At 37.6% G+C, this 22,608-nt stretch overlaps 2 protein-coding genes across 4 annotated transcripts in view; both read left to right on the top strand.

Moving 5' to 3' along the window:
- Positions 1–433: 433 nt before the first annotated feature.
- tufm (Tu translation elongation factor, mitochondrial) lies at positions 434–17,886 on the top strand. The gene is given in 10 exon segments (NM_001013505.2): positions 434–491; positions 1,065–1,111; positions 2,521–2,659; positions 4,179–4,345; positions 4,631–4,900; positions 6,256–6,388; positions 8,855–8,959; positions 10,372–10,523; positions 12,616–12,735; positions 17,305–17,886. Coding segments are annotated over 10 exon segments (1,347 nt in total). The 5' UTR covers positions 434–454; the 3' UTR covers positions 17,482–17,886.
- A 3,974-nt stretch (positions 17,887–21,860) lies between these two features.
- amdhd2 (amidohydrolase domain containing 2) overlaps positions 21,861–22,608 on the top strand; it is a 52,151-nt gene continuing 51,403 nt past the window's right edge. For all 3 annotated transcript variants that reach the window (XM_073938059.1, XM_073938082.1, XM_073938075.1), the window contains exon 1: positions 21,861–21,974. The gene's annotated coding sequence lies outside the window, so the exon portion shown is untranslated. The remainder of the gene's footprint in view (positions 21,975–22,608) is intronic.

Genomic DNA, 22,608 nt, shown 5'->3' with positions numbered 1-22,608 from the left:
AAAAAACACAACAGAAATAAAACAGAACACAAAAAATTTAATAGGCTATTTAATCTGAGGATAGTTATTTAATACATAAAGAAATTGAGCAAAATAAGAAGATAATGTTATATTTTCAGAAATTTAGAGATTTAATAGAGTATACATATTAAAGGTCATGAAAATAGTACCTGTATATGTTTTGAGTGCTTTCTTATTAGGTGTACCTAGTACACTCATCTCTTGTACAAATGTTGGCTTGTGATTTACATTTATGAATTTAAAATCTGTATAAAAATGACAAGGCTTCTTATAAAGCATACATAAAAAAATGTATATAACAAATAATTACATTTGGAGTAGTAACGTACAATTTAGATGATTTACTGTAAGATTAAAAAACGTGTCCAGTGCGTCCAGTGTTGATGGCGTATGTGTATTTCTCCGCGCATGCGCACTTGTCACAGTCCGCAAAATGGCTGCGCTCGTTAGCGTCCGCGCGTGCCTCTCCGGTAAGTTATAAAATTCGCTTATTTTACCTTTCTCGTGCCACTGACACTATGTTCATGCAGCGAATAATCTGCGAAATATGTGTAATATTTGTGCAAATGCCGATGAGAGTGTGGAAATGGCAGTTACTGTGAAAACATGAAGGATGCTCGTGTGTTTCCCCAAGCAAGGTCACGTTCCTCAGGCTGTGACTTATATATATCGTACAGATTGAGTGGCATTATTGACATTAAAGCGTAAGATCTATCACAATATTTATATGATAGTTAAATATTTGTATTGTGTGAAGATCATACTTACGGGAAACAGATGAGGAGTGATTCGGTCTCGTGATGTTTTTGACAGTTGTTCATAATATAGCGACTTTGACGCTTGTAATATTTTAAGTTGTCCTCTGTTTATTAATGTGATGATAACATATTTTTAAGCAGATTTAATAGTCTATGTATTCCATTGTTTGCATTAGCACAGTATATTTATATATTATACAGTATATTTCCTGACTCGTGTTTATGAATGAATGAATGAATGATGATTTCTGTATTACATTTAAGCTTTTTTTGTTTGTTTTCCAGCTCTTCAGTTGACCTCTCCAAGTTTACTTCACAGCTCGTTTAAGCTGGTATGAGTTTCAGTTTTTTAAGTTTTTTTTTTTTGTTTTTATTAGTATGTTATTAAATGCATTATTATCTGTCATGGATTAGCAATTATTATTTGTTAATATCGAAGGAAAAGAAGATAAGTTAGATATTGTAAACTCCGAAATAATTGTGCAAAATATTTGTGACAAATTAGCCATACTTTGTTTTTGTTTTTTAACAGCCAAGTCCACAATGGAAGTCCAGGGCTTTATACCTTTTTATCCTCCATGGTTTTATTTCAAAATGTATGGGATTCTTTTTCTTTTGTTTAAAATCTGTCAAATAAAATTCAACTTAAATGCTTTATATACTTAAACTTGACGTTTGTCCAAATTCAATCTTTATCGGTTGGGTTAAAGTGGGTCAAAGGAATCTTGTCAGGCAAATTATGCAACAAGAATCATTTGATAACACATTTAAAGACTGTTTATCACAATGCAGCCTTAAAATACTCATTAATTGTCATTTTAAATCTATTTATATTTTGCTACTATTTTTCCAAGCACTTGATTTTAACCTATTTGTTAGCAACAAGTGTTTTAATCATCTAATATTAAAATATACTATATAATATAATGTTTTGATTACTTACTCTTTTATATATGGTTAGTATTTTGTGTGAATATTTATAGAATACTGAATGGAAATTGGAAATTGTTTCACTCATATCTGAATTTTTTAAAAATCTAAATGTAAAAACAAAATAAAAAGTTTTCTTTATAGAAAGGATAAAAAAAAGTCTTTAAAAGCCTTGAATTTAGATTTGAGAAGATATTTAAAAAATATTTTGGCTAAAACTATTTCTTCAGCCTGACAGACCCAAAAACTATTTACAATTACTATTATTATTATTATTATTATTATTATTATTATTATTATTAGACAGAACAACATTTTTTTAGTTAAGCCATCTAGTCAAATTGCAAGTAAAAATTAAAATGTGTGTCTGACATAAACATCATGTTCCTACAAAAATCAATAACACAACTAACAGAAGCAAAACAATGCAAAGTGTTTTTTTTTTTTATCATTTATGAATCCGTGGACCTATTTTAAATCCTCATATGAGCATGATCATTAATAAATAAATAAATACAAATTTATTCTTGCATACATTCATATTTCATACTCAGGAAGGTTTCAATCCAAAGTTTAGTCCCTGGTCAGTATTTATTTTTTTAAATCCTTAGCGTTTAGCCCTGATATGCATGAGTATTTTCATTGCAAATCTGATGATCTTAAATGTCTTATAAGTCAGTCTTAGAAAGGCCTTTAAAAATGTTTTCAATTTAACTTGTTAAACTCTGTAGGCACCCTGTGACATTTCCACTGGAGATATTTGAAAAAATAGCCTCATGTTTATTTATTTATTTAATTTTTTTGACCCTAGTGTGCAGTTCCTCTAAGTCGAAGGAATTTCGCTGCAGAAGCGAAGAAGGTTTTTGCTCGTGATAAACCCCATTTGAACATCGGCACTATTGGACATGTTGACCACGGCAAAACCACACTGACCGCCGCCATCACCAAAGGTACACTTTCAGCTTTATTTCATATAAGGGATGCTCCAATTGATTGTTCAGAGATTGGTATCGGCCGATAATTACATTTTATGACTCGATCGGTACTCTCCGATCTCATGAATCGATCACAGTTGTTGTTTACGGGTTTACACGTAGAGGAAGTGACACCCATGCATTGTATAAACTACCCCGAAAACCATGGAGACGAGTGTGTATTAGCAAGAGAACAGATCACAAGAGGCTCTGTGTGTTTTTAACATTATTGCAAGTTCACTAAAACCTGATTGAAAAAAATACATATAATAAATATACACATTTTTTTTACTTGAGTATTTAATAATATACCTTTTTGTATTGTACTAATTGCAATAAACAAATATGTATTTATAGGTGTGCATTTTAACATCTTATGCATCAAATATGCGCGCCAAATTTTTTCTTCATTGAGACATGTTGAATTACTTTCCCCTCATTTGTGATGTTTCTAAATGGCTTTGTTAGTCATTTTTCCCACCGCTTTTTTTTATTTTTATTTTTTATCGGTTTTATCTATTATTGTCTGTAAAGCTGTTTCTGACCATGACATGACCACAGTAAATTGTTATAAAAGACATGTTTAAGGGATTATATGCAACATCCTCCATTTATTCTCTCCAATAAGGCGAGATCTTAAGTATTGTACTTGGAGGGAAAATGTGCTTTATGCATTACAAAGCTTAAAGCATTAGAATCAGTACTCTGTATTGGCTGATCACCATGACAAGACATCGGTACTCGGTATCAGCTGCAAAAGTCCTGATTGAAGCATTCTTTCATTCATTCATTCATTCATTCATTTTCTTGTCGGCTTATTCCCTTTATTAATCCAGAGTCGCCACAGCTGAATGAACCGCCAACTTATCCAGCAAGTTTTTTATGCAGCGGATGCCCTTCCAGCCGCAACCCATCTCTGGGAAACATCCACACACACATTCAAACACACACTTATACACTACGGACAATTTAGCTGTACCGCATGTCTTTGGACTGTGGGGAAAACCAGAGAACCCACGCGAATGCAGGGAGAACATGCAAACTCCACACAAAAACGCCAACTGAGCCGAGGCTTGAACCAGCGACCCATCAACCTTCTTGCTGTGAGGCGACAGCACTACCTACTGCTTCGCCATGATCGGAGCATGCCTACGTATATTATATCTTGCTAATCGTAATCCTCAAGCAAACTTTTGGACATTTTTGTCCATTTCAGATTTCTTTGGGGTTTTTTTTTCTTTCTTTTTTTCCTTGTGTTTATGTAATCTGCATGCATTTTGGCTCAGATGCATGTTTTTATTGGAAATGTACTAATTCCCCATGTTTCCTTTAAACAAAAATGTTTTTTACACTTGGTACAAAAAGAGTTCCTTTCAAGACTTTCAGAACAAAATTGTCCCCATCAACACCCATTAAACCTGTGAACTTTTAGATTCGCAAGGGTTGAACTGATTTCTAACAGCTCATTCTCTGTATCTATTTCTTTTCATTTCAGTTCTTGCCGAGGCTGGTGGTGCAAATTATAAATCATATGAGGATATCGATAACGCTCCTGAAGAGAAGGCTAGAGGAATCACCATCAATGCCTCCCATGTGGAGTACACCACCGCTAACAGACACTACGCTCACACAGACTGTCCTGGACACGCCGACTACGTCAAGGTACTACACTACCACTATACGCTGTATTAAAAAGCAGCTAATGAGTAGTTTATAGATGTAATCTGCCTTTATGTATAATAATTGAGTATTTTATTATTATTATTTAGTTGTTTATTTAATTACTATTTAATTTAATTCATTATTTTTGTTTTTATTATAATCTTTCATGTGGTGGTCAGGATTCAAATCATACGAGTGACGGATATCATGTTTATGTACTAAAAATGTATTTGAAAAATGATAATGTACAGGAAGATAACGTGTGCATTTGTCTGTGTCGTGAAGAACATGATCACGGGCACGGCTCAGATGGACGGCTGTATTCTGGTGGTGGCGGCGACGGACGGTCAGATGCCGCAGACTCGAGAGCACCTCCTGCTGGCGCGGCAGATCGGCGTACAGCATGTGGTGGTGTACATCAACAAAGCTGATGCTGTGGACGATAAAGAGATGCTGGATTTGGTGGAGCTGGAGATCAGAGAGCTGCTCACAGAGTTCGGTTATGATGGAGAAAACACTCCAGTGGTGGTCGGATCAGCGCTGTGTGCTCTGGAAGTACGTTAATAGATATAAACACTACCTGACAAAAGTCTTGTCGCCTATCCAAGTTTTAGGAACAACATATAGACCTTTTTCTTGGAACGCAAAATTACCCATGATGCTTTGCGTTTATGTGCAAGGAGAATGCTAAGAACTTCCGGTCAGCAGCTGATGCATGTAAACAGTCACATTTGGACAGCTTTGAAACGATAGTTTTTAATTTATTTTACCAGCTTTTGTCATCTTTGAACTAATTCTGTTGTCCATCATTTAAAAAATGCGATCTAATAGGATGAAAAACAGCTGCTGAGAGGCGTTTTTCCCTCGTTGTCAGACGGCATCTTCTGCAGTTTAAATGAAGCCTCTTCATCGCTAAAGTCAACAGTTTCTCTTTCTTTCAAATATATAACCAACCCAAACAAATGTAATTCACCAAAATGTTTGACGCACACATACGTAGCCTACTGTACTGTCCTACTGACACACTGATTTAATAACTGTTACAACATGAAAATATAGGCTAGTGTCATTTCGAAATGATAGAAAAACACAAACCATGGTAAAAACAACACATGAAATGAAACATAAACGTCTCGCGATTAGAATGAACAGCAAATCAGCCAGCAGAGTATCAGTAACAGACTTTTATTGGTCATTTTTGTAAATTGCATGACTTGCATACCTGTTAAGTTTCATGCTAATAATACGGTTTGCTCTATAATGCAACGAAGTATTGCTTGCGTGTGTGTGTGTGTGTGTGTGTGTGTGTGTGTATTGAAGAGCTGCTGAGCTAACAGCCCGAAGGCAGGGAACACACACACACACTGTATTTCTGACGGCAGACACGTGAACTAGGAGAATATATTTCTCGTATTACTGACAGGCTTGAACCACATCTGACAGATTATAACTGCTTTAACAGACACATTTCTTAGTTGTTTGTCACAAAAACACTCTGTAATATATTAAAAACGTCATTGAAACCCATTTTCGGAGCCCAAATTACCAGTTGTACACGCTGTAAACGGAAGTTTTTAGCATTCTACCGGAAGACGCTGGTCGCTATGGCGCCCACCATGCTGCAGCCATAAAAAAGGTCTATAATAATAACTTTACTTTTAGTTGATCATTGGCTATCAGAAGTGGCTTTTATGAAAGGTAAAGGCGTCTAGATTACACTTATTTTACCAAAATAAAATATGCTCATTTCTTGATTTTTAAATATGTAATTAGGACATTAAGGTCTGACTTTGCTTAGACAAAAGTCTTGTCACTTAATAGAAATAATGTACAGTATAAAATATAAAGTCATGCTGCAGAGGAAAAAGAATGAATATTGTGTATGACTCCCATGATTTGTGTGTATTTAGAACAAAAAGCCGGAGCTGGGTGTGAACTCCATCATGAAGCTCTTGGAGGTAATTGATGGTCATATTCCTTTGCCAAGCAGAGATCTGGATAAACCCTTCCTGATGCCCGTAGACGGAGTCTATTCTATTCCAGGTGTGTTTTCTGCTCTTCATGTTACACACACACACACACACACACACACACACGCACACGCATTAGTCGGCTGCACATCCATGATACTCCCATTCCACCACATCCCAAAGGTGCTTTATTGGATTGCGATTTGGTCACTGTGGAGGCCATTTGAAACCAGTCTGAGATGATTCATGGTGACATGGGGTGTTATCCTGCTGGAAGTAGCTATTAGAAGATGGGTACACTGTGGTCATAAAGGGATGGAGATGTTCAGCAACAATACTCAAGTAGGCTGTGGCATTGACACGATGCTCGATTGGTACTTATGGGCCCAAAGTGTGCCAAGAAAATATCCCCCACACCATTACACCACCACCACCAGCCTGGACCATTGATACAAGACAGGATAGATACATGCGTTCAGTTGTTGATGCCAAATTCTGACCCTACCAGTAGAAATTGAGACTCATCAGACCATCGTTTGGAAACTGGAAAGTTTTCTATTGTTTTGGTGAGCCTGTGTGATCCTCAATTTCCTGTTGTTAGTTGACAGAAGTGGCACCCGGTGTGGTCTTCTGCTGCTGTACCCCATCTGCCTCAAGGTTGGACATGTTGCAGGGCTCGAAATTAACTTTTTTATTTGGTAGCACCGGTGCTCCCAACTTCAAAAATTTAGGAGCACCAGAAAAAATTTAGGAGCACCCACCAAAAATGATTGAGCACCGCTGCAAATTGTATTTTAAGGGACTTATTGTATTTTAAAACAACATCAATTAGGACTAACAAAAACCAGAAACAACTATCTAATGCTGAGATGACATTGATATTTGTGTGCAATAATTCCAAAATGTGTATGTATTATAATTCTAGAATATTAATGATGATGAAAATGACAATAATAGTAACAATGAATTACATTTCTCATCATCATGCTGCCTTGAATGTGCTTGAATGCAAGTTATCTGCTATAAAAAGTCTGTTACTTTATGAAAAATAAATGTATAGTTAGCATCAAACAAAAATGAAGCATTGCAGTAAGAAATATTTATTTTGTACTGCTAAACAGCATATATATGCATGTCAGTTTAATAAATAATATTTCTGCTGCAAAACAAACAAAAGATTATAATAAAATATTAAATTCAAGGCTGAAAGCTGCAAAACAGTCATCAGTAGCCTAACTAAATAAAAAATAATAATATACACCTCAAGAAAGAATAGGCAAAAGAAAGTAAGTAAAGTCTCACTTCTATCACTCTTTAAAAGTTTTGGTTTCAGTTTGTGTCAATTTAAATGTTCCGTCTGAGCTGATTTTCATTTTTCTGTGTTTGTGGAAAAGCAGGCGAGTCAGCCGACCCAATTTATGAGCAGGTTGAGCATCGGCGCAATACCGCTGTTTGTTATGAGACGCAGTTTCAGTGTAAACTTAGTAAAGGCGAGCTTCTTTGGCGATGATACAGTATTAGATTTGACTTTTAGCGGACATTTGCGCTGAACACACAGTGAATGCAACGCATGATGATTCGGGCACCTTCTCCAAGAAGCGAGTGATCAATATTCACCACGTGTCATGATCGCTCTCATCTGCGCCTCAACTTTAGGTGGGGTTTGTACTTTGCAAACCTGCGTGCTTTAAGTTTTCACTCTTTAGTCGTTTGCATTTACCGTGGACATAAAAGCTCCCTCCCTGTCATCTAACAGTGAAAAGCCTTGGGTGATTGACAGCTAATATGAACCAATATAGCGGCAGGGAAGAGCGATTCAGCACGTTTTAAAAAAAAAAATCAAAACAGGTCGCACTAATGCGCCCAAATTTACTATGAGGTCGCATCGATTAATTTTCGGGCGCATATGCGACCAAAATGGTCGCAATTTCGAGCCCTGTGTTGTGTGTTCAGAGATGCTCTTCTGCATACCTCGGTTGTAACGAGTGGTTATTTGAGTTACTGTTGCCTTTCTACCAGCTCAAACCAGTCTGGCCATTCTCCTCTGACTTCAACATCAACAAGGCATTTGTGCCCACAGAACTGTCACTCACTGGATATTTTCTCTTTTTCAGATAATTCTCTGTAAAGAGATGGTTGTGCGTGAAAATCCCAGTAGATCAGCAGTTTCTGAAATACTCAGACCAGCCCGTCTGGCACCTACAACCATGCCACGTTCAAAGTCACTTAAATCACCTTTCTTCCCCATTCTGATGCTCGATTTGAACTGCAGCAGATCGTCTCGACCATGTCTACATGCCTAAATGCATTAAGTGGCTGCCATGTGATTGGCTGATTAGAAATTTGCATTAACGAGCAGTTAGACAGGTGTACCTAATAAAGTGGCCGATGATTAGATATTCAGTTATTCAGTTGCATATCAAATAAGGTTATGTAAAAACTGTAAATAATATTATATAATAATAGTATATATAATAGTTGTGTGTGTTATGTGTATTTTCCCCATATATATGAATGTGTGTGTGTTTTCTCTGTGCAGGTCGTGGTACTGTAGTCTCAGGGACGCTTGAGCGAGGAGTGATCAAGAAAGGAGACGAGTGTGAATTTCTTGGACACAATCGTTGCTTTAAGTCGATCATCACTGGTAAGGAAATCATTGGAATGGGCAGAATTTCAATGTGCAATTAGATTTTGAATTGAGCATAGTGAAAAGTCAAAGTTGCATTAATTGGTAAGCTAAAACTATACTAAAAACTGTTCATTTTAAAATATAAATATTCATTAAATTTAATTATTTTAAAATTGTAATATGCTAAATTGAGTGTGGCTCAGTGGGTAGCACGATCGCCTCACAGCAAGAAGGTCACTGGTTCGAGTCCCAACTGGGTTAGTTGATATTTCTGTGTAGAGTTTGCATGTTCTACCCGTGTTGACGTGGGTTTTCTTAGGGTGCTCCGGTTTACCTCACAGTCCAAAGTCATGTGCTATAGGAGCATTGGTGAAGCTAAATTGTCCGTAGTGTATGTGTGTGAATGAGAGTGTATGGATGTTTCCCAGTACTGGGTTGTAGCTGTAAGGGCATCCGCTGTGTAAAACATGTGCTGGATAAGTTGGTGGTTCATTCTGCAGTGGTGACCCCCGATGAAAAAAAGTAGTGAGATGATGAAAATGAATGAATGAATATGCTAAATTGATTAAAACTACACTTTTTTTCTTTCTTTTTTTTGCTTCTGTTGATGTGATATGTTAAAATAATAATTATAATAATCATAATGTGTGTACATTTCCACATATTTTAGAAAATTAAAAAAAAATAATAATAGAAAGCTATGTAAACTGCTAAAGCAGAAAATAAATGCTATAATAGAAAATAAATATACTTCTATTACAATTTTTTTATTATTATTTATTTATTATTATTATTATTATTATTATTATTATTTTTATATTACTATAATATCAGCTGTTTAATCTGCTTAACTTGTTGCAAGGGGTTTCTTAAAATTAAAGTTTAGATGAAAGACTTAGAAAGTAAAATAAAATAGATAAGTAGATTATAAAACCATGATAATTTAAAGCTGAAAATAAATATTTAATTAACAAAAAATAATTAATTAATTAATACTACAAAAAATATATTTAAAAAAAAATTATTAAAAAAAACAACAACATATAAAAAAAAAGCCTAAATTACTCTGAAATGTTTGCGATATATCCACAAACAATCAGATTCTCTGATCAGGCATAAACAGAACAGCTCAAATTAAATATATTAAATACACTCAAAAAATTACTTTAGCAGCTTGTTTGATTTACTTATTTAAAATGAGGTAAAAAAAATAACACAATTCCTACGCTTAATTGTTTTATGTTTAAGCTACTTGAATTTGTAAACTAATTAAGCTAGCTTAATAGATTTGTGTTGGGACAACATGAAGGAATTTTGTGGAACCCAGCAGTTTTTACTGTGTATTAAGTAACTGCTTAAATAAATGTGTGGTTCATAGAGGGATTTGCCATGGCTCAAACATTCACCACTGCTGCTCTTTTCTTAAGGCATCGAGATGTTCCACAAGTCTCTGGACCGGGCGGAGGCGGGCGACAACATGGGCGCTCTGATTCGCGGTTTGAAGAGAGAGGATGTCCGGAGAGGCATGGTGATGATCAAACCCGGATCCATCCAGCCACACCAGAAGATCAGAGCTCAGGTGTGGGGGTTTAACAACTTTAAAGTGGCCACGACATGAGAAATCAAATTTTCCTTTATCTTTTCACATACAGTTGAAATCAGAATTATTAGCCGTCCTGGATTATTAGCCCCGCTATATATTTCTCCCCAATTTCTGTTCAATCGAGAGATTTTTTTTTTCAACACATTTCTTAACATAATAGTTTTAATAACTCATTTCTAATAACTGATTCATTTTTTATCTGTCATAATGACAGTAAATAATATTGTACTAGATATTTTTCAGGACACCTCTTTACAACTTAAATTGACATTTAAAGGCTTAACTAGGGTAAATAGGCAAGTCAGGGTAATTAGGCAAGTCATTGTATAACAGTGGTTTATTCTATAGACCAGGGGTAACCAATCTCGGTCCTGGAGGGCCGGTGTCCCTGCAGGTTTTAGCCACAACTTGCCTCAACACACCTGCATGGATGTTTTTAAGTATACCTAGTAAGACCTTAGCTGCATCCCAAATCGCATACTTATTCACTATTCTACGCCATTTTATAGTATAAATAGTGTAAGTAGTGTGTTCACACTGAAAACTCTCAAAATAATAAGTGCACTTTAATTACCCGGATGATGCACTCATTCAGCTGGCAAAATGAAGTGTGTAATGATGGACACTTCACACACTCAACGACCGCAGATTTGCTTACGTAGCGGAAGAGGCGGAGCTATCGGACGCACATGTTGAATAACTTTATTTATTTTGGATGGTAAAAGCAAAATTCTCTTACGAGAGTGATTATAGCGCCAATGCGGTAAATGCGGCAATACTCACGATAGGTAGTATTTGATGATTTGGTCGTTTGTTTCACTGATTTGGCAACCGTCAAACGTCATCAGGGAATTGTTTTGAATTTCCGCTTAGTAAAAAAAATTAGTGTGCCATTTGGGACGCCACTACATACATATACTATCCTGTTGAGTGTGTAAGTGCATAAGTACATAGTGCATGAGTGTATAATTTGCCATTTGGGACGCAGCTCTTGATTAGCTTGGCCAGGTGTGTTTGATCAGAGTGGGAGCTAAAATCTGCAGGACACTGGTCCTCCAGGAACAAGTTTGGTGACCCCTGCTGTAGACAATCCAAAACAAATATTGCTTAAGGGGGGCTAATAATTTTGCCTGTAAAAATGGTTTCTGCTTCTGTTCTTGTCAAGAATTTCTCCAAAAGAAAATATTATTTGAAATACTCTACATTTCTTTACTCCATTTAATATGACTTGAGAAATATTTGAGAAAGAATAAATATTGCACAGCAGGGCGGATCATTTTGCCAGCAGCTTTATAAGGCTGGGCATACACTGCTTACATTTCCATGCGATTCCAAACAAAGTAGGCTCGTAGGTGTGATTCAGCTGTGCACTTTAGAAAATCATCTAATTGCCGATTGACAGTTTAACCTTTGCGTATTGTTCAAATTGCCTCCCTTTTCTTATGTTGGTGTTTTTTGTTGCCGCATTGACATTCATTATAACCACATTTTTTTATTGCTAAGCCATGACATCATATAATCATGCTTTATTGATAATTGGTGGTTTTCACCAGGGGAAGAAAGCATGATTACATGGTGTCATGGCTTTGCAATAAAAAAAAAGGTATTCATAATGAAAGTCAGTGAGGCAAAAACAACAGCTAACATAACGAAAGTGTAGTCCATTTTCCCAAAGTGTATTATTGAGTTTTTTTTGGTCATTTTCAAAGCATTTACCTAAAATATGTGCCAAAATAGGATTAATCACCAAAAGCATTCCCTTTGCTCAAACACGGGCGAAATTAAGCCTCAAAATCACCCCAGAGTGGATGAAAACATCCCCAACAGCACACAAGGGGTATTCTCCTCTCTACACTGCATAAAGACATCATAACAAAGCTGAAATATGACCACGAGTCAGAATTCAGGATCAAAATCGCAGTGTACACCTGTTAAAATTGGGGTTGTGATCTTACAGACTTTTGTAGGCTCTGCCTCCAGATCACAGACCCCACCCACAAGTATTAAATCACTCCTGACAAAGTAATGATGGTCTTTTTCTTTATTTTTTTAATGTGTGTGTGTTCAGGTCTACATTCTGAGTAAAGAAGAGGGCGGCAGACACAAGCCGTTCTTCACTAACTTCACGCCCATCATGTTCTCCCTCACCTGGGATATGGCCTGTATAGTAGAGCTGCTTCCAGGAAAGGTATGCTTCACCTCCGCAGTTGTTGAGCCATTGGATACAAAATAAAATTATTAATTAATATTAACCCTTAAAGACCTAGAGGTATTTTGTAGGCACCTAATGGGCCTATGTTATTATTTTTTTTAAATGCAGTTTTATTGTTATTTTAGCAGTCAGCCTCAAGTGTCACATATTATTTTGAACAGGAGAACCTGAAGCTTCAGTCTGTATCATTTATTTGTCTGTATTATCTGTCTGTATTATTTTCTGTACTATATAATTTATTTGTATTATTAGTGCATTTATGTACTGACAATGTATTTGCCCAAAAGATCTGGGAATGAACTAAACAGAAAGATTGTTACAAAATAACTGAACACTGAAGCAAGTTTGACTTTTTCCAAATAATATATTTTCAGTTACCATAAACAACACCACTTACAATGAACAAATAAACAATAAGAAAATAATAACTAATGTGTCAGTCCAAATAAACATGGTGGAAATCATCAGTAAAAAAATTAGATATAAATATTTGCTATACTATAAATAGTTACATAACTAAACTAGATTCAATATGGACCCATCCATAGGTTTTATGTGCCAGCATGGATATGGTGTTGACCCTGTTGCTTCTCAACTTTTGCATTGCAGACAAACAGCCGCACTGTCATTTGCGTTCTTTGAAAACAGCAAGAGCAGCACTTCGTCTTTGCTGTGTCACTGTTTTGTCATGTTTTTGTGCTGTTGTGCATGCAAAAGTACTTAGTATGATAATTATTTCACGCAAAACTTTTTTTTTGCGTTTTATTTAGCCGTGCGTAAATGTACAGCCTATTTCTCATTCCGGGTTGTTCAAACTGCTGATTGCTGGTCCACAAAGCGAAACCTATGCTTATTAGTTGAGAGAGCGAGTTTGAACCAATCTGGGCATGGAGGAGGGACAATGCGCCAATGCATCATGTCTGGTTTGTCCGGAGACACAAGCCACAAGCGTTCATTTGTCAAATCAGCGTTGTCAAAATGTGATGACATAACCACACTGATTCTGGAGCTTTCAAAGGTTCGAAGGTTTTACAGCGATGGAAAGCTTCTCTTCTTTATGCCAATCTTTGAATTGTACGGATCGAATCAGCGGATCAAAAGTTATTAAACATTTAAGAACAATACTTTTTAGCCGCGGGTGGCTGTTTCGGTCTTTAAGGGTTAATTAATGCAAATGCTTTGCTTATCCAAAATTCTGTCATTATTTACACATCCTTCACATCCAGTTTCTGATACTGAAATCAAATAAGAGATACACTGAAGAATGTTGGAAAAAACATACATTGACTTCCATAATATTTTTTGTTCCCTCTATGGATGCATCTTTCCAACATTCTTCAGAATATCTTGATTTGTGTTCAACAGAAGTGTAAGTAAATGAGTGAGTAAATGAGGAAATAAAATTTTTGGATGAACTGTCTCTTTAAAGGGTCACGAAACACCAAATCACATTTTGTGAGCTGTTGACAGTCGTATATGTGTCCCACACTGCTAAAAACACTATTAGGACACCTATATTTCACTAAAAAGTGTAAATTGGGTGTTTTTGCGAGCAAATTCGTACTTCCGGTTTGTAACGAATTTTTGAAGCTGCGTCACAGCCATGAGATCTTAGCGTGTAGACTGGCGTGTAGACTGGACGTCTGTGCCTGGGTTTCCCGTATTACCTCTCTGAGTGTGCTACATTCATTCATGAGTATGGCTTGGTTCAAACCAATCAGCGCGCTCCATTATGTATGCGCTGCAACTACATTAATATGCATGTTAGCTTCGAAGACTGTTCCTGAAACAGTGTTCAGACGGCAGAGTGACGACACTCATTGTGTTGCCAAAAGTAGTGGGAAAAGAATAAGAATTGTTTGTAGATACGGGTCGCCAGTGTTGCTTTTATAATGTGCTGCATTGAAGGTTTTCCAGTTTTCCCTCCCCAGACACTCCAACAGAGCTAAACACACCCACTTTCCTGACTTTTTCCAAACTAGAGGTGTGAAAACACCTTGCTGAAACGGGGGGTTTCATGACCCTTTAATGGCTCGTTTCCACTGACTGGTACAGTACCGTACGGTTCGGGTCGGTACAGGTCACCTTTATCAGGCTTGCGTTTCCACCACAAAGAGTACCCTTTTGGTGGGTGTGGTGTACAACATAAAGTTTAAGTCGATGTCATGCTCGCTCGAATAAATGTCTACAGTAAAGCTGTACGGGTCGATTACACATCTGATGAGAAGCACTTCTCACAAAACAGATGCTTTATACACAAATGCTTGTTTATAAATGTTTATTACTGACTTTTCTATGAATATGCTTTGATTATAACTACAGATCAATGACAGTGCAAAATAGGCTACTGTAACGTCTGTAATTATATAAAATAAATACATAAATGCAACATATATGAACACATGCAGCCCCTTACAGTCTCCAATATATTATTAATTACAGAAAAACTACACACAGCAAACATTTAGTACTTATTTGAGTACAAAAACACACGCAATATAGCCCACAGTCAGCGCAAACCTCTCATCTGTGTCTGTTAGAGAGTAATTTTGACATTCATAGTTCATAATAGTTCAAAAGGCGATGATAAACACGGCAGTTTGTTCTTGATTCAGGTTGCTAAAGCACTTTTGCTCCTGTGTTTTGATGGCTTCTCTTTTTTTCCGCGCTTCACTCTCGTGCTTGTCCATTTCTTTCTGAATGGATCAGATGACGGAGACACTTCAATAATCACGTACACGTTATCATCATCAGCTCAAGAAGTTCGTTATATCAAATATAGACGTGATCGCGAGCTCCCGGAAGAAAGCGAATACCGCTCGCACTTTTAGACGGGCTCGTAAAGCAACAACAGCACACGGCAGATTTTTCTTCTTGACTTTGTGTCTGTTCATCGAGACGACGACAAGGTTTGTTTGAGCTCGGTTCATCCAAGGCTCGTTATTATATGCATATGGTATATCCATGTAATCTCTCGGCTGTGTATTAGAACATGGCGGATCCTTTGTTTACATTCTGTCTAGCTCCACAAGCTTGTGACGTATCTCTGTAACCAATCAGTATTCGGCTGCGCGTGTAGCTCCACCTTTTGGTTCCCTTTCTCATTTTTGATACCCTTTCTCATTTTTGGTACCATTTCGAAAGAGTGCTGAAAAAGTGGTACAGTACAGTTTGGTTCGGTATGCTTATTAACAGTGGAAACGGCCATAAAAGCGTACTAAACTGAACCTTACCCTACCGTACCACTTAGTAGAAACGGGCCTTAAAGGGCCATGAAACCCCCTCGTTTCAGCAGGGTGTTTTCACACCTCTACTTTGGAAAAAGTCAGAAAAGTGGGCGTGTCCAGCTCTGTTTAGGGGGGAGTGTCGGAGGAACTAAAGTGGGAGGGTGTGGGAGTGTCTATTTGGGCATGCGCGAGTTTCAGTCAAAATACTCACACACAGGAGAAAGTGATGGTGTTTAACCTACATGGACATCTGTAGTCGAATTATTTGCCAAATTATTAAATGGTGGACTTTAACTGCAGTTTGGCTCTTTCATTCAGGGAATTCATTCATGCCCCTCGCGACAAACGAGATATTTGATTCGAGGATCTGCTCTAAGCATGTATTTTTCATGCAATGTTTGATACCGCACGGCGAATGAGAGACAAAAACCTCAGCATTTTCCGGAAACTTAGATGCACACGGCAGGTAGCGTCAGAAAGCCGTGTGTGTTGTTCCGGTCACAAAATGCGGTAAAAACCCTACAAGAGGTTAAAGTTTGGTTGTGGTGCAAACATGTTTACACTCGGTGCAATAGTTAACTTAGTTCGATACGAACAAACTGAATAAACAAAGAGCACTGGTCGCTCACTTACCAAATCTGTAGAGACAGGACAATCACCAGCAACTAGAGCCGCGTCTTTATTAAGAGGAGACTACAAGCCAATCCAGATCTCAGCGTTTGCAGATGAGAACAGCTCTCAGGTAAACAATGTTCCTCCTTAGACACGTAAGTTATTGTTGTCGAGCGTCGCGTACACTGTTAATCCACACGTGATCCAGATGAGCTATCACAGAGGGAAAATGAAAACGAAACTTAACGGCAGCAAACTATAAAAGCAACACTTCACGCTTGTTTGGCCAACAAAACGTGGCGTCTATGTCGTGTAAACACAGTAATGAATATTAATGAAGTTGCACAATAGAGCGCGATGATTGGTTTGAACCAAGCCTTACTCATGCATTAATGCATCACACTGTAAGACGCAATAAGACACACTCTGGCACAGACGCCCAGTCTGCACGCTGGAATACACGTTATTATGTCATGACCATGACGCAGCTTCAAAAATTCGTTTCAAACAGGAAGTACGAATTTGGTTGAAATAACGCAAAAACAACCAATTTACACTTTTTAGTGAAATATAGGTGTCCTAATAGTGTTTTTAGCAGTGTGGGACACATACGACTGTCAACAGCTCAAAAAATGTGTTTTGGTGTTTCATGACCCTTTAAGGCTTGCAGTAAATGTCCTAAATGTGTAAATCTGTGTCTCCACAGGAAATGGTGATGCCTGGAGAGGATACGGCTGTAAACCTAATTCTCAGACAGCCGATGGCTCTCGATAAAGGCCAGAGGTTCACGCTTCGGGATGGAAATCAAACCATCGGCACCGGCCTGGTCACAGACATCCTCACTATTACAAAGGATGACAAGTACACCTGGGGCGAGAAATGACTCTTTAAAACTTTACTGTGCGAAAGCCTCTGTGGACTGAAGTTCTAGAAATGTTGCTCTAGAGTTGAATCACGGCCATTGTTTATTGCAAAAAAAAAATAATGAAATCTGTTTTGCTATGGAGGATGACTTTGTTCTGCAAATGTCTTCAGCCCTGAAGGTATCTGCCCACCAGTTTTCTACGTGAAGAAAAAAGTAATGTCTGGCATATTGTTTCTGTTGTCTGCTTTTATTTTATTGTCCCATATGCGCAGTCATCTATTTACAAGGAGAAAAACAGTGCTCTGTGAACGTTTCCAAATTAAAGCCCTACACCTCATTTATCGAATGCCGCTCATTTACACATTGAGATCTGCTGCAGTCTTATTCCAGCTCTAAACAAACGTAATAAATTGCATTATTCCATGGTGTGTTGAAATTCTTGATCCTGATTGAATGGAAAGAGTGCAATAGAATCATTTCAAGAGTTCACACTTAGCTGATGATTGATAATAAAGCTAGTTTGGCGTGCTGTCCCAGGAGAGAGCCCTGAGCTTATAAGATCCTCAAGCCCTGGGCTCCCTCCCGTTGCAAGGTGTGAGGGGAGTTTCAGCTCAGGTAGATCTTGATGACTCCCTCTCCTGCTTATTGTAGCTAAGTGTCAGATATGGATGCTGAGAATGTGTACTCAGAGTTTGGCTAAAATATTTTGGATTAATTGTTTAGGGTGCTTGTTTTAGAACTGTGGGAAGAAACCGGAGGACCTGGGGAAAACCTACGCGATCATGGGGAAAACAAGCAAAAGTCCTCACAGAAATGTTGCCTGGTTTGAAAAGGAATTAAACCAGGGGCATTCTTGCTGTGAGGCAACAGCGCTAATCAAGATGAGAAAAGTCTGGTTATTTATAGTGGGTTTAGGAACATCTGATAGGATAATTAGTCATTAGCTAAAGTTGGAACAGCTGTGAACAATCATAAGCAAGTGATCCTCTCGAAATTTGTTTATAAATAAACTTCACTTAAAGATGCTCTATCCGCTTGTAAAGTGTGACGTCACGCAAAGCAGCTTCCGGGTCCAAGCGCTCTATTCAACTGTATGCGGAGACTCATGAAATGGTAATAATAAACGTTTACAAAATCATATATATATATATATATATATATATATATATATATATATATATATATGTCCATGACTAATATGCATTGTCCAGAAAGTGATTTATTTTTTTATTAATTGTTAATATTTTGGTATTTGTTATGCAGCAAGCTCAGAGATTGTTGTGTACACTATGACTTCATATAAAATTATAAATGCACAAGACTTTTGGCCAGCGGAGAAATTAAAATGGTCGTGCTAAACTGAGTGGTTTCTCTCAAGGTTTTTTTTTTTTCTCACTCTCCTATCGGTGAAGTTTTTTTTCCCTCTCCGCTGTCGCCACTGGCTTGCATGGTTCAGGATCGGTAGAGCTACACATCGATGAATTTGCTCTTCAGTGTTTGGACTCTGTAATGAATTAAACCACACTGAACTGAGCTAAACTGAACTGAACTTAAACACTAAAAACTAAACTACCCTGATCCAGTTACTATGACCATTTATGTGAAGCTGCTTTGACACAATCGACATTGTAAAAGCGCTATACAAATAAAATTGAATTGAATTAAATTAACTTTAATGTGTGGTATGAATGAAAAGTGATCATAAAGGAATAATTTCTCATCTCAAATGAGTGGCGGCTTGGACCCGGAAGCAGTATTCCATACGTCACCAACACATCACTACTTAACAAGCGGATGAATACGATCTGTGTACACCTACTAGGCATAGTCAAATATTAAGAGAGCCATATGTAGAAATGAGCATATCGTGAGCGTCACACTCATGTAATATCCATAAGTGTAGAACCCACAGTGGACAAAAGGCCAATCAGAACACAAAGCAGACTGTTGCGTGACCCACAGGGTGCGTACTCATCATTTACATGTACTTTAGGCCAGTGTTTCTCAACCCTGTTCCAGGAGGCACAATAACAGTACGTATTCTGGATGTCACCCTTATCTGACCCATTCATTACAGGTATTGGAGTCTCTTCTTATGTTTAGTTGATTTAGGTGTGTTTGATTAGGAAGAGGTTGCAAATGTGTACTGTTGGTATACCTTCAGGAACCATGTACTGTTGGTGTGCCTTTTGCGTTATCGAGACCAGACGAGCAGCCACGTCATCACTAGCCAAAACAGACTAAAATGCTGGTTTTGGATCATTAGCATCCCTGTCATTTTCGGGTCAAATCTGACCGATTTACAACTTAAAACACTCATAAATATTGTGTTTTACATCTGATTGCTTTAAGGCCTTAGGATATCCTCCACCTTCTGCACTTTAACATATAATAGTAATAATTACCTCTTTCTTTGAATTTTGAGTGTTTAGATCAACCGTGTTACACCTGTGGTGTTCCCGGTCAAAAGTGACCGCCATAGGAAATGAATGGGTATCCAGACCAGTCATCCATCAGACAGAAAACTGAACTGAAACATTTCAGACTGAACAATGTCTTTTGCAGGTACACATCTCTTTACAAGCTTGTGCCGATCTTACAAGGAAACAACTATTTTACATTTTGTCAATTTAGAGGCTAATTCGTACTAGTTTTCTTTCTTTCGGCCAATCTCTATTCAGCCTATCTTGCTTATCATCGATTATTCCCTGCTGAAAAATCCAGCTTAAACCAGCCTAGGCTGGTTGGCTGGTTTTAGCTGGTCAACCAGGCTGGTTTTAGAGGGGTTTTGGCCACTTCCAGGCTGGTTTCCAGCCATTTCCAGCCTGGTCTTAGCTGGTTAGGCTGGGAGATGACCAGCTAAAACCAGCTTGACCAGCCTAGCCAGGCTGGGAGCCCAGCCAAAACCAGCTATGTCCAGCTTAAACCAGGCTGGTCAAGCTGGTTTTAGCTGGATTTAGCTGGTCATTTTCCAGCCTGACCAGCTAAGACCAGGCTGGAAATGGCTGGAAACCAGCCTGGAAATGGCCAAAACCCCTCTAAAACCAGCCTGGTCGACCAGCTAAAACCAGTCAACCAGCCTAGGCTGGTTTAAGCTGGATTTTTTAGCAGGGTTTTATTGGATTAGATCATTAGCATCTCACTCAAAAATGACCAAAATATTACTAGTGCTTGTTCTGTGTCCATACTTACTATTCACACCCTCAGTCCTCTATATTAGTACTCTAATATAATCCAACTGAAGGACTGAATGAAAATTTAAGTACACAGGAAATAATATAGTTTTGTTTGTGCTTTACTGGTTGATTAATCATTCAGAAGGTGCTTATTTGTGTTTCACTGCAGTTATTTTATGTCTAATTCTATAAATTAATGTTACACACTACTTTGAGACATTGTTCACAGCTAAAGAATGTTGAAAACAAACTGGTCATTTTTGACTGGGAACACTAAAGTAATTAGCGGGATGTGAACACGACATGAGGGTTAATTTGAATGTGTGCTCCTAGTGGGACGATGATAATCATTTTCCTCCCTTAGTCATATTTAAAGTCCCCGTGAACTGGAAGCTGCGATCATAATTTTGTTTTTCATAATTATGACTCCTAGAGAAAAAGAATTTTAAATGGGCAAACAGTGGATGTGGCTTATTTTTTCTATTGCGGGCTGAATGGACGTAGTAAAGTAGGCATTTCATTCAGAAAGATCGGGAAAAGGGTTTTAGAAGTGCTTTTACAACCTTACAGACTCCTCTCGCTCACCATTTCTGTTTGTTGTCAAAACTTACAGTTGGAGCAGCTTTAGCCACCTTCTTTCCATTACAAAATTTTCACGTTTAAGATCTGATTTCTTTAAAAATCAGCTTTACTGCCGGTTAGATATACAATATGAAGTGGATCTTAGATCGGACAAGAAGCACTGCATTAAATTCCATTTCCATTTCCATGTCTTTAGAAGAGTTTATTTTTCCCCAGTATTTTCAAATGAAATTCTGCACTAGCCTGTTGCTACTGACGGCGCTAATGGTTACAACAGTCTTTCATCTCATTTTACGCTTGAACAACTAAATGTATGCTTAAGTCTGTTTAACTGAATGTATTGTAATCACATACAACATCAATGCTGTAAATTGTGTTGTGAAATTGAAAATAGTCACATTAAGCTTTCACCAGAAGTTTATTGTTGGCAAAACTCTAGCTAGAGCTCATTAAAGATTACAAGGGCAAATCTTTTTTTTTTCTTAATGACATACACATACAAATTATTCACCACAAAACTAGCAATGTGAGCTAACAAAATCATATGATTAGTTTTAATTTCTCGGGGACCCTAAATTTATATTCAACATACTATGTATGTGAGACTTTTATTTTGAAAACGATATCCGCAGATTGTTTACTATGCGTTTCTAGGCAACGACTGCATGAGACGTTCAAAATCGCGTCAGGATGAGAAATGCAGGATTTACAGATTATACATTTATCCAGCTCCACCCCAAAGAGGCATAAAAGGTATGTTTAACTGAATTTCTTTGTTAAATAATCGTGTTTATTGTAAAGTTTGAACTTTATTGAACCAATGCAGTATATGGCGCCTTTAATAGGTGGTTCCAGTCTGTTTTGATCACTGTTCAGAATAAATGAGCCTCTCGAACAGTAGTAACAACTGCCAGAGCCTTAATTTTTGAATGTTTGTAGTCTTGAAGACCCGCAAACACATGCTGCAACAATGTTTTGCAAAGAGGTAGCTAACGCATGTTACTATGAGCTATTAGATATGCCTGTGTCATTCACATGCAAACAATTTCTCTTGCTTTCTCGCTCTCTGCTGCTGTTTTATTGCGAGGACTAGAATATTTAACATGATATAATTGATAGAAATTCAGTCAAACATTGTGCTACAAAGAGGAAAAATTGTTAAACTTGTTTATAACTTTGTGAAGGACCATGGAACAATCAGGGGCGCCCCCAAGGGGTGGCCAGGGGTGGCCACGGCCACCCTTGTGTAAACTCTGGCCACCCCTGTGGCCACCCCAATATGATAGTTGCTGATATTAATAAATAAATGAATAAATAAAATGCAGCCACTAAATTATTGTGGATTGATCAGCGCCACTGACGAAGCTGATTCACTGAGATTGCACAC

Source organism: Danio rerio, chromosome 3 (genome assembly GCF_049306965.1).
Source record: "Danio rerio strain Tuebingen ecotype United States chromosome 3, GRCz12tu, whole genome shotgun sequence".
NCBI classification, from domain to species: domain Eukaryota; kingdom Metazoa; phylum Chordata; class Actinopteri; order Cypriniformes; family Danionidae; genus Danio; species Danio rerio.
The sequence above is the reverse complement of the archived record's forward strand: the minus strand, read 5'-3'. Positions and strand labels throughout refer to the sequence as shown.